At 45.7% G+C, this 13415-nt stretch overlaps 1 protein-coding gene across 2 annotated transcripts in view; it reads right to left on the bottom strand.

The window, feature by feature from the left end:
* Positions 1 to 13415, bottom strand: part of ptprz1b (protein tyrosine phosphatase receptor type Z1b) — a 56148-nt gene that overhangs the window by 19681 nt on the left and 23052 nt on the right. For both annotated transcript variants that reach the window (XM_076051623.1, XM_076051625.1), the window contains exons 3-8: positions 6177 to 6356; positions 3822 to 3973; positions 3651 to 3746; positions 3490 to 3556; positions 1936 to 2093; positions 771 to 921 (exon numbers count right to left, since the gene is read on the bottom strand). In XM_076051623.1, the coding sequence (XP_075907738.1) occupies positions 771 to 921; positions 1936 to 2093; positions 3490 to 3556; positions 3651 to 3746; positions 3822 to 3973; positions 6177 to 6356 (804 nt within the window). The remainder of the gene's footprint in view (positions 1 to 770; positions 922 to 1935; positions 2094 to 3489; positions 3557 to 3650; positions 3747 to 3821; positions 3974 to 6176; positions 6357 to 13415) is intronic.

Below are 13415 nucleotides of genomic sequence, written 5' to 3'. Positions count from 1 at the left end.
GATGATGAGCTCATATTAATTTGCTGTTCTTAATTAAAGGATAATGAAAACTTCTTTCCATTCCTGACTTCCAGGGGAGTGCGTTCGTTGCTCGAATGAACTATCTTGTGAGCAAACAAAGAAGAAGCCCCGGACAGTAATTGCAGGTTAATTACATTTACGACATTTGCACTGCACACACACACACACACACACACACACACACACACACAGCATTATGGTTTCACGCTACGTTTGTCCTTCAAGCGAACGGTCGATGAGATTTTTCCCTCCATTGTATTTTCTAGCTGACCAACATTGCACACGCTCACATATGTTGATTATCGCTGGCCCTTCTGTCTTGTTCTTTGCTTTTCTCTCATTTTACACTTTCCTTCAGTTCACTATTTACCATTATTATCCACATTCAACATAAAGGAATATTTCCCTGTAAAACCATTTTCTGTAATTTTTCACGTCTACTTGGGCTCATGTGCACACTGCAGATGGCTTTCAAATTGCTTGGCTTATTATTTAGACATAAGACATCCTTCACACTTCTTAACTCATGTGTTTTTTTTCCTGCTTCGTCAATATTTCCATGCATTTTTAGGAAAAAGTGAAGAAATGTGTTTGGCAGCTTTAAATGAGCATAAATGAGGGTAATCACTTTACTCTGAAAGGGCCATCTTTTTTTTGCTGATTGTCATTCATGAGTGTCACCCGCGCCGTTGCTCTTGTCTTGAGGAAAGTGAGCGGGTGTCATGCGAGTGCGACCAGAGTCGACGTACTGGGCGCAAGGATGTCCTCCACTCCGGTGTACGAGGCGAACACCTGGCCCATGAATTGCTGCTGCTGCTCCCGGAAGTTGTTCTGCAGGTAGTCCGTCAGCATCACGTAGCCGGCCTGCTCCATGGTCATCACCTCGCAGAACACCTCCAGCTGGGGCCCAAACACAGTCGGGGGCAGAGGAGCGTTAGTGGCGGGTGGAAACCGAATCGTCCGAGAAATCGTCCGAGAAATCGTCCGACACCAATTCCGTTTTTTTGCTTTGTTTTGTTTTTTTGTTACTTCGAATGGAAAATGGCAGCGCTGCTCTATTTTTAGCATGTGACCATGTGGCCCCGCGTCGAGCCTCACCACCCCTTGTTTCAGTCATGCAAAGCACAGGCGGAATATAATATATCTCGTGACCTTTCGCCACACTCCGTTAACCTCCTCCATAATTGATGATCCTTACGGGGACGGCGACGCGGCCCCTCGCCACACGTCCTCCATCCTGGAGAAACGGCATCAGTAGCATTTCGCCCCCCTCTCCCCGCCCCGACCCCTCCTTTCCCCCGCTCTGAGATTTCCCACGCTGACTAAAGCTGTCGCGCCGCATCACTTTCATTTTGTTTCCCGGACGAGGGAGCGAGCGCAACAGCAACCAGCCCGGAAGAAAAAAAAACCTCGGCCAGGACACGTTGCTATGCTATCGAGCTAAAGGGGCTTCTTGTTCATCATACGACTGAAGGTTACAGAAAAGCGCAAGTAAAAAATAAATTTAAAGGTTCAGGTCGTAAAAATTTTATTTTATTTATATTTTACTACTTCCTACCCTTAGCACGGTTCTAAAATATATAAGAACATACATAGAGCAAGGGACTTGTGCCTAGTTAGCTAGCCATTTTTTTAAGGAAGCCCAGTATTTAAAGAAGCCCATCTGTCAGTGCCCTAAATATGAAACACGGTGTCAGGTGGGCTTCCTAAAATACTGGGCTTCCTTAAAAATTTACACACTGGGTTTTAACTTTTTATCATTTTGAACGTTTTCAATTCAGATGGAGGGAATCGTGCCACCCACACAGTGAGACGTCAATGAAGCAAACAGAGCTTTTCTGCCGTCGGAGCCTGATTCACAGGAAGCGCATTCGCTCAAGAATAAACGAGTGAATGGGCAAGGCGTTTCCTGACCTGAGCTTCCGATATGGCCACCGTGTGCTTGAAGACGACCCACTCCACCGTCTCGAAGCAGGGCGGCGAGGTCAGCGAGCCGTTGTAGATGTAGTACTTGTCCGTGTTGTTGGGTAGCAGGGACAGCAGAGTGAAGGCCTCCAGCGAGCCGCTCTTCCCTGGGGGTGCAAGAGTGTGGAATTCCTTTCAATTTAAACTTTGTGAATGCTTCCTGATGCCTTTGCAGTCGGCACATGTAGAGCTAATTGGATGTATACTACCATTGCTGAGTCATTGCTGCATTGAACTCCATTATAACCACTTTTATGAAATAATGATCTTGAATGCAATCATTATGACTCAGTTGGTAGAGCGGGCTGCAAATTGATAATCGAAGGGTTGGCGGTTCAAATCCCGCCTTCAACTGTCACCATGTTGACGTGTCCGTGGGCAAGACATTGAACCTTAAATTGCTCCCAATGGGGCTGCAGCGCCTTGCATGGCAGCAGCCACCACGACTACATCCTGAAGTGATGATGTTCTGGTGATGAGTGAATCAAAAAAGAAAAAGAATAGTTTTTGAAGTAAAGTATTTGGGTTCACCTGATATTGTTATTGAGAGAGGTGTTGCAGCCGTTAAATTAATGACTTTCGTATGCCGACTACCTTAGTTTATAGTGGACATGAGTTTTCCACTTGAGAGGGTGTGTTGTGTGCGTCAGGTGGATATATAGGTCAGGTGTATACGCGGCAGCGCAGGTGGAAGATGAAGAAGAAACGGCGGTTATAAGCCACGTTATTTAAATTCCTGTTGTCACAAAATATTTTTTCGTTTTCCTTTGGATGTTTTTATAATTTAGAAAGCTTTTCGGGACAGATTTAAACCAAACAATAAAAGATATGATTTTATGACCATCCAACATCATTTTTGATTGGTCAGAAGTCCAGTATTCGCCTTTTCGCCTGCGAATAATTCAACACTAGAGCGAAGAGATATCTGTCTCTTTTTCGCTCCGCGAACATTCGCTGCCGGTGTGTACGGTGCCATTGACTTCAATAGGTTTTAAAATAGCGCGAATATTCGCCTAGCGAATTCGCTCCTGGTGTGCAAGGGCCTTGAGAGTGAATTAAAGGCCATTGTAAAGCACTTTGGGGTACTGTGAAGGTGCTGGAAATTGTTAAATAACTGCAGTCCATTGCAAGTAAGGGAGCATTTTAGTGTTTAATGAAAACCATTTCCACAGTCTAATTAATAGTAAGAGAGAGAATTCCAAATGTGCGGAATTCTGTTCCCTAAAAGCAGACTATAACATGCTAACAAGAAGTTCTTTGTTTACTCATTGTTGGTTTAACACTAATTGTGATCATGATGTTTTAGAGAGATTTTTTCTGGCTGATGCTGGAATGCAGTTCAATTTAAAAATGAGTCAGTGACCCCATTCCTTTGAGCGGTCATGTATATATTGAGTTAAGAAACATTACACACATTACTATTGTTTTACTTGACCTGTCACTGACTGTATGCATTCTGTCCCCTGGACACACTCACTTTCTTCCCCAGGAATTGACACTCACCAAACCTGCTGACGGTGTTGACAGCGTCGGTGACAGGACTGATGTTCTTGTTGTCTTCCCGGCTGATCTGCGAGGACACAAGATCAGAGCTTTCAGACCTCCCCCCCAAAATCACATTTGGATCATCAGAGCAGTGCAAAACTCTGCGGGGGTCGACCTACTTCAAAGAGCACGGCCATGGCCGCGATCCTCCCTCCTCCCTTCATGGCGTCGTCCAGACTGGGGAAGACGTTGGGATCGTAGCAGTAGATCTGCATCTGCAAGCGGAGGCGGAGGGTTGGTGAGGCTCGCGTCACGCTCGCTCGCGAAAACTGTCCGGACGGCCGGCGTACCTCCAGCGGGAATCTCATCCCGTTCAGGCTGTGCTCGGAGCCCTCCGACGTGGCATTGCAGCGCCCCCAGTGGAAGGTGATTCTCCCGACGCGGAAGCGGGAGCTCAGACCTCCTCCACTCACAAAGAAGCCCCCTTCCACATCGATGGCCACTGGAACGCAGATGCATGTACGTACGTATTCCCACTGCAACTCACTCTGACCCCCCCTTCATTTTCTTTTCACCCCGTAACTGCTCAGAGCAGACGGCCGCCCACCAGGGTCGGGGTCTGCTCAAGGTTTCTTCCCCGCAGGGTTGTTCTTCCCAGCCGCTGACGCTTCTGGAGGGATCAGTCAGTTTCCTCTCTGATGGTGCAAAGACGCCTCTGGATGTGATTTAACGCTTTATAAATAAGAGTTGGATGATTGATCGATAAAAAAAAAACCTGAAGATTTAATCTCTGACAGGCTAAACTAACGGGAATATGTCAGAAATAACTGATGACGGTCTAATTGGTGAGGCTTTGGGATTAAGATGCGGATTTACAGCAGCAAAATAAAGAATGGTATATTTCCCACAGATTGAATCCACTCTATACTGCCCTTTAATACCTGCTTCTGTGGATTTAAAACTCAACGATATGTGATTCATTGTCCACCAGAAATCTAGAAATTCCAAGCTTGGTTGTGACCTGCTGAACTCCATACAGAAAATGCAATGTTTTGTACGTTGATTGTTTGGATGTACGTTGGATGTACGTTGATTGTTTTCACTCCGTGAAAGGAGTGGTGGATGCTGCAGCTGCAGCGCCCCCAAGCTGCAGATTCTGGTACTGATTTGGGCAAAACGTATTTAGACGTGTTTTAGTCGTCAACGCATATCGACTTAAAGGTTTAAGCTCAAAAATGAAACTCCCTAAATGCAGGATTTTTTTCCTGTTATTGTTGGGGATACAATAGAATCGATGGGTATCCTGATTCACTCACTCCCTTTTCGAATGCCCTTTTTAGACATCAAAACTAAGGCTTTTCGGTCAGCCGTTCCTTTTGTCGTTTTGATACTGCCTGCTGATAGGTGGCAGTGCTGAACCGGCGTGCAAAACATGTGACCCAACATGTGTCACAAAGAACGTGCTAAACTGTTGGTAAACATAAGAGCAAAACATGATCAAAGTCTTGAAAGATTCCCCGTTTAGCCCAACGGAAACTTGAGATGAGAAGTACACAAAAGAACGAAACAGCGCACCCTTCAGGCCACAAATCACAAAGCCAGGCTGAAGGCGGCTAATTTAAGATGGAAGGCTCTGCTTTGTGCAAGTGCGCAGGCAATTCCTTTCCCATTTCATACACTTCATTTCCACGCAACATCATCAGTATCAATAGGGGGCAATTTCCTTTCTTGACATCATGATGGATTTCGGGATTCTTTATATGCACGCACGGAGTCTGTATAGGATGGGAGAGATGGAGATGATAGCTCAGTCATTTCTCATTTGTCGCGCGGGCCAGATATCACTCCGTGCGCTGCCTTCCCTCTTGCCACCGTCATTCTTTTCTCTCTCTCACGCCGCTGTCTTCCCTTTTTGCACTTCAGCCGCCTCCTTCCCGCTACTCGGCCTCATCTCACGCCTCCCGACATCGACATCGATCCATCCGTCCTTCGGCCCGCCTCATTCTCAATTACTTGGTCCCCTGCTCCCTCACTTTCTCCTTTAAATCCTCGCCGCTCCGGTCTCTCATTAACCTCCGAGTTGTGAATCATTTTCTTTCTTTTTCGCATCTGGAAACTTAAGCCTCTTTCCACATGTGGGGATTAAGATGCTGGGCTCTGCGGCGGCAGAATAAGGAGCTACATACTTCCCACAGATTGAATCCAGAGTTTGTGCTCTCTTTTTATTTCGCCTCCCCGATTGCTCTTTAATGCCTGCTAGGATGCGTGGGTTTAAAACCGAACTGCGTGCGAATTGCTGTGTACAAGAAATCGTTTGGAAATGAACTTTACGCTAGCTGGGATTATAAACACAGCTCTGACCTCCTGGGCTCCACGCTGGAGAGCATGTTTGGAACTTGTTGATTGCTTGGACTTATTTCTTAGGAAAATAAATGCCAGCTGACCAGTGACCCATCCATCCAATTTTTTTGTATCACAGCTTTTTCTGCACTCAGGGCCGCTGGTTTCTGGAACCTGACCCCACATGAGAAGGTGGAAGACCAAAAACCCATTTCCTCACACCTATTGGCCAATTAGGAACTCCCAATAGCCCACAGTCTTTTGACTGTGGGAGCAAGTCGGAGAAGTCCACACTGAAAGGTCCTGGGCCAGGTAATCAAACCAACAACCTTAAGCTAACCACTCCACCACTGTCACCAACATACCTGTCTTCCCATTATTGTGCACGGTGCTCGACTCCGCCGTCGGTTTCTCCCAGCCCTCCAGCTGCAGGTTCTGGTACTGCGCCCTGACCTGGGTGAAGGTCTCATCGATGTCCACCGGCGACTGCCTGGCGCTGTTGCACGACGGGTATCTCTTTCCCCAGTTGCGCTGGTTCAGGGTGCCTGTGTGCGAGACGGATACTGAAGTGTGTTCGAGAGCCTCTGCCCCCCCCCCAAAAAAAGTTGAGGTCGATTAAAATTTCACTTCAAACGACTGTCAGGAGGGAACCTGACCTGATTTATGCAATACGGCAAAAAAGTATTTGATGTTTTTTTTTTTTATGCTTTTGGACTCTGCCTGCTATACTAATAGCCTATTAAATCCAAGCAGGTGAGCAGATGTTGAGTTCAGGACCTTAACAGTGTGCTCTTTTCCCATTTACAGACAGTCATGCGGTTGTTAAAGGGCTGCGGCTCCAACAAGGGCAGATGGTCTAAATGTAGGTGAAACATTTACAGGCTGGCCTCAGGTCACTGTTCATCCTCACACTCACTCATGATGAGTATGTGTGTGCCTGTGTGCGTGTGTTGTTAACACATGACTGTATTGCTGTGTACTACGTGCAATGCGTTCTTCTCCATCTTTCTGTATAATCGGCCCTCTGCTTCCACTCTGAGGAGGCACAACGTGATTTCTGCTTAAAACTTATTGATGCGCTGTGGGTCTGTGTGGGTGTACGCTGGTGTGTTTTAACAAGGGTTTTCACATGAATAATGTAGAGGGGCTATGAACAGCATCAGCCAAACACGCAACATACACACAGGCACACAAAAAGCCCCAATTAAACCGGCAAGGAGGCAAAAACCAAGTGACATTCTTTTATTTCAGTGCTCATGAGATTCTTTATTTATGAGAGCGCGTCTGAATTTGCAATGCACTCACGTCTGCATGTCACACGAGCTGCATTTACATCGGCTGACGTGCCTTTACCGCCTCCTTTTTGGGTGAAGGGGTTGTCGGGGGGGTAAACATAAACATGTGAAGCAGCCGCTTGTTTACCAGCACGAAGCTCACGTTCCGGTGAGGCATTAATTCACACGTGCACGTCGTCACCTGCATGCACAGCGAACTCCTGTATATTTCCTCGTGTGCAAAGCAGGAGCATCTTTGCTTCCTTTCTCTCTCTCTCTCTCTCTCTCTCTCTCTCTCTTTCTCTCTTGAGATGAGTCGCTGCGCGGCGCATTCACCCGCGATTAACATTCAGTCCTTCTCTGCGGGCACATGCAGGGAAGTCTCGCAGTGTTGATGGGATTTAGGTTGTGACTCACATTTTGGCCGAAGCTAACGCTCCGAAAAGCGAAGGTTATAAACTTCCTACAGTGCGAAGGATTTGCTCTGACTCGGGGAGGTGATAAATAATAGCTGATATTCAAGGAAAGACGAACATTTATTATTAAAAATAAGGCTAATGCGAATTGTGTTTTGGCTGTGGGGTCTTACTTTATCAGTGCAGAGCGATGACTGGCTGTTTTATGGAAATGCACAATGTGGGCTGCCTTTGTCACTGGCGCGCGAGCGTGCCCGTGCACACGCGTGAGCGTGTTGTGTGTTACAGTACTGCGAAAAAGACAATGGCCGCAAAGAGGTCGGAGCAGATGGTTCAACTGTAACTGGTCACACATGATTTAACAGGTAGTGACCTTGTGCCTTCCCCGCTGTGCTTCACTCATCTTGCAGAGCAAAGACGGACAATCAGCATTTTGTTGTCATAACATTTTAAGAAAACTTGTCAAGGAATACACTATTACCATGTCAAAAACAAAATCAAAATCGTTGACTGAATTTAAATCAAACAGGTCAAGTTCTAATACTGCAGGACTTCTAGCATTTCCGGCGTAAGCCCACAACATCAGTGATGCTAACTGGCTCAACTGCCAGTAAAATTTCCTTCTTTTTTTTCCAACATAAATGTTGTCCTTGTGCTCTTTACCAAATGGATGTGTGAAATAAAACCAACTGATTTGCCCAGTTAAGGCACTGGTTGGTGAAGGTGCCATTTACATCTTACATTAACTCGCTGCTACTCACTATCCCTTCAGGTCCACACGGCTATTACGACCTACATATATGACGCTTAATGGTGGACTTTCTGTAAGTGTGCATGCGTGTGTGCGACAGTGAAATGGCCGGGGCTTGTCGCCGTGTCAATGACCCCTCATTAGGTCCCTGAAACCCCACTCACCATAAACACGTGCGTGGCACTGCTCCTCTGATGTAACTGCGCCATGGCTGACAGGTTGGTGAAAGGGATTCAGAAGATCCCCCAGAGCGAAGACTTTACGGTGTTCATTTAAATCCATAAACACACTCAGGCGCACACACCCACTCACATTCATTCCCGGAGTCAATTTGATGTGAAAAATGGAAATTACTTTTCATATCTCTGGGTTCCACTTGCTTTTTTTTTCTGAGTTCCAGAATAAACTCGGCTGATGCTGCTGGTGTTTTCCGACTCAGACGGGAGACTTTTAAAGCGGCAGTCAATTTGAAGGCGAAATGAAAGTCGGTGTTACATTTTCCTCTCCTTGCTTTTGTCCTTCACTATTTTCAGACAAACTATTTTTAAAGCTTGGACTAGTCGAGTCAGACTGACCTGCATTGATCTGGAATGATTTTATTTCCACATTGTTGCATAAAATGAGATTGAAATAATCGAATTGGACATAAGGGTTTATATTTTGGGATGTCCAGGAACTTTAAGTGGAGTTTTGTGACCTGCAGCCACTGGAGGAGCAGCCAGCTGTTAAAGTGGACCAGGCTGTGACCATTTACAGATAATGTGACATCTGCTGTCCGCTTCCTCCCGACACTCCAATCATTTCGGCTCACCTTCACCTCACGGGGGATGAGAGAGAGGTGGGATGAAAAAAAAGGAGTGCGATGACAAAGAAGGGAGGGAGGAGCAGCAAAGGAGGAGATTCATAAACTTATCTGGAATGATGATGACGGATGAGCAGAGGAAACGGACGGAGGAAAACAAAGAACGAGAGTGTGAGTGATTGGAGAATTGATTGAGTCAAAAGGTTTGGATGTGAAATGTTTAGGCCAGAGGTGGGCAAACTTTTTGACCGGTGGGCCACAATGGGTTCTAAAATGTGACAGAGGAGCCGGAGCAGCAGCAGATGGATTGAGTGTTTTGGTGAGCCACCTCATAGGAGGAAACAATATATCATGGGATATGTAGAAAACATTTTGCTTTAATGTCAATTAAAAACAAACCAAAGCAAAGTTACAAGAAGTGTCTTTGAAGCCCCATGGTGTTCAGCTCTTTATTGAAACGACTCTGAAAACACTGAAAAAATGGATGAAAGACAGCTATTTTATGACTTACTGACCATTAATATAATTTCTTAAAGTATTGGCGGGCCTAATTAAAAAGCTTAAGGGGCAGCATATGGCCCCCAGGCCGTAGTTTGCCCACCCCGGTTTAGACAAAAAGATAAAACTACAATAGAAAAAAGGAAAACCTTTTTTTGTCGCGCAGAAATTTTGGTTGGTGAGTTTGTAGAAGGTTCTAAAGATTTGAAAGTCGCATTTTTCCTGCATTTCCTGCAGTGCATTTTTGTGCAATCTGCTTCAATCAGTTTTGCACACGCACAAACACACACACACACGCACACCGAGTCTCTGCAAATAGGTCTTGCACTGCTAAGCGTGCTAACTGCTGGGAGCACACGCAGGATTATTAAACTAAATTAAATAATGTAGAGCTTGACTTTTTTGGGAGGGGGAGAGGGTGAGGTTAACCGTCGGCTTCTGTTTGCATCACATCTGGCAAAAATAGCTGAATATGTGTAAAATATTAAAAGCATAAAACAGCGCCTGCTAAAGTCTAAAACCGGCGCGGTTGCTGGTGAACACTGAAGCGGCAACATTTGCGAGGCTGCCAGGATGAACTGGAGGCTGCTTAGCCTCTGGTCTGCCACCAGGGGCACCATATTTCTTCAAATGTGCCGTGTTCAGTGAAGTGGAGTCGAGTCTGGAACTCGAACTGGCATTTTTCTTTTAAATTATTCATAAAAATCAGCAAAAAGGAAGACATCAAATACTTCATTTGCAATTTTCAATCTTTTTTATAATTGAAAAGCTTCTAAAACGTATGAAATGTTCAGCATTCTTGAAGTTTTCAGAGGATAAAACACAGTGAATCATTTTTAAGGAGACATTTTAAAGCCACTGTCAATCATACTGGGAGCAGTGATGAAACAGAGTGTTTCTCGACTCTCAAGTGCTGAACTATTTAAAAATAGCTTTGGTGGCTTTTAGCTCACTTAGCTCACTTAGCTCACTTAACTGAAGCTTAAGGGCCTTTCACTTCAATGAAGGACTGTGCAGTGCAAGAGTCACCGCCTGACCAAGGTGGCCGAACAGAGCCGTGGTCAGCCTTTCACACTGACGTGGAACTAAAGCTGTTTGCCAGGCAACTCTTCAAATTCAACATCACTGAGCTTTTTTATTTTGTCTGACAAAATCCTTTCAGATTTTGAAATTTTTACGGATTCTGGGAGAGGACAAATGTGAGAAATATGTTCTCTGCCTCCGCCATTAGTGTGATCGTTACACATGGAAAACATTGTTATGTAATTTTAACACACTTATATAGGGCATGTGGGGAAGCTGTGGCCCAAATTGCTACTAATTAAGAGTGAAAGCAGTAATGAGACAGTTTGCTGCTCCAGTGGTTCCCTCAAATAATATTATCCCTCAGATAATCACACGACAGAAACGTAAAGCATCCAGGCAAACGGACGCGACCGTGACCACTAGCCCATGAGTAAAGTGATAATCAGATGTGATTTAAGTCGTTTTTTAATTATCTCTCAACAATTTATATGGTTTTGAAGGAACGTCTGGAAGAAACTACACATGCGAAAATGCGTAGTCAATGTGAGCAGGAGGTGTGACTGGAATGGCTGCTGGTTACAACCGAGGCGTGCAGTGGACCATCTCGGAACACGCAGCACGTCCCGGCCTCGAAGCAGATGGGGCTGAGGCAGCAGAAGGGCCGCTGTGGGTGTCAGCGAGCAATGGGAAGCTGAGGTCACGCTTGGCATCAGCACTACAAGAATGGAATCGGGTGGTGTTGCCTCTTTGGTCGGACTGGTCAAGCAACATGAAGAGAAGCAGTTTGAGGTCACAGCTTCAGGGAGCAGCAGACTGGAGATCAAATAGGACATTCTCACCACTGGATGCTACTCGATCTTACAAACTGGGCCTAATTAAAGGGGGGAGAGGCATTTTTGCCAGGTCCTCAACCAAAACTGATTAAGTCGCCCCGTTTTCCCAAACGGTGCTTTCGGACAGAGCGATAGATCCACTTTGCCCGACATCGTACATTCTAATCAGAGTGTCGCTTTGCGGTAAACTTTTCCGATAATAACCCGGCAGCAGCCCGAGCAGGGAAATAAGAATCGGCCCCATTGTGCAGGAGGCAGCTTCCTTCGCTTTCATCCGGCAGCATCAATCTCAATGTGCGCGCACGTGCGGGCGCTAACGCGCACACCAGCCGGCTGACTGACATAAAGGAGCGAGCCGCAGGCTGACAAGATCTGAGCAACAAAATGAATCTATTATGAACTGCAGCGAAAGGACGCTCATCCGGCGAGTGGCGCCGATCTACAATGTTAATGAAGGAGAGGCGGCGACAGCGGCGGCGGCGTATCTAGCGATCAGACCTGTCGGATCGTTCGGAGAGAAGAAAGGAATGAATCACAGCCCCTCCCCCGCGCCGGCTCCCCGCTCTTCGTGTGATCTCTGCTCCGTCTAGACGGCGCGATATGAAAGTGCGAGCTCGGAGCGAGGCGCCACTGGGAGGAGGCTCGATCCAGAGGTACTTGGTAAAATATTGAACGATATCGGCCTCAAACTATGAAATATAGCATACATATATGTATATATACATATATACATATATATATATACATATATATATATATATAGTATATACAAACTTACAAGGACTGGGACTTTTTTTGCATTATTTCAATAATTAACTCACAAAAAAATCACACCTTTTATCACATTTTATTTTATAGTCTAGACAACACAGAACTTGTGCACTGAGTGACGTCTGACAAGCGGAAAACGGATTAGCAGTTGGGCTAACAAGTTAGCTGCGCCAACAACAAACGTGATGGCATTATCGGCAACAATAACACCGCCTTGCTTAGCTCGGAGGATTGGAAATTTACATTGAAAAAAAAACAAACAGTTGGATGGAAGCCTGGAGAAGAACTGGGCCACAAGGAGTCTGCATTCCACCGCAGTTATTCAAGCCTGAATACGAAACTAGCTAGTACAGCTAGTACGAGCACCAAAGCTAACAATAATGTCAGAGCACCGAATGCAACTAAGCAGAGTCACCAACTTCACCAACACCAAAATGACATGCGTTTAAAATACGATTAATTATGATAAATTAATTACAGAGGCCATAATTAATTAGATTATTTTTTAAATCAAGTCCCACCATTAAAACTGAAACTAAAACAAACTAAAACTAGATTTAGCTTTGCCAGAAGTTCTGTCTGAACTAATGGGATTGTTACTACCAAATGGTGCAGCGCCTCAAAACATAATCTGCTGATCTTGGATTTTAAAAGTCAACTCAGTTCGGGGGGTTGCCTCTTCAGGGTCGCCCTAATCTCACAGCATGTTCCGCAAAGCGGGGAGAGAGAGAGAGAGAGAGAGAGAGAGAGAGAGAGAGAGAGAGAGAGAGAGAACCAGAACCAGAGCCGGAGCGAACACACGCACCTCTGCATCATTACCTCGTGCCTCCCGCAAGGCTCCCAGAGCAGCCGCTGCCGCGTGGGCCCAGAAACAACTGGAGCAGAAGGGAAGCGGCCTACAGTATTCGGTGACTAAGGGAGCAGTCGGGTGTGTTACGCAGAGAGAGGCAGATGACACGATGGGGGGACAAAACAGACAAAATGTTTCCTGGTTTGAGTCGGTGCAAGAGCAGCAGAATTAGATACGGCATCATCTCCTGGACCAACTCCTTTCTGCTGCTCAGGTGACTCACATTCAAGTCAGTGGGGAATCGTCAACGTAGAAAAACAAAATTTAAATCTGTCCCTGTAAATGTTTAGGGTAAAAAAATCAAACCAAAATAAAAGCCCACAAATAAATCCAATTTAAAGTAGCTTTACACCGGGATAACTGTTTTCCCCCTTTGTTTTTTC

Source organism: Nelusetta ayraudi, unplaced genomic scaffold (assembly GCF_046127955.1).
Source record: "Nelusetta ayraudi isolate G7.1 ecotype Tasmania unplaced genomic scaffold, CSIRO-AGI_Nayr_v1 ptg000135l, whole genome shotgun sequence".
In the NCBI taxonomy this organism is placed as follows: domain Eukaryota; kingdom Metazoa; phylum Chordata; class Actinopteri; order Tetraodontiformes; family Monacanthidae; genus Nelusetta; species Nelusetta ayraudi.
Note: the sequence above shows the minus strand (reverse complement) of the source record. Positions and strands in the feature narration are given on the sequence as shown.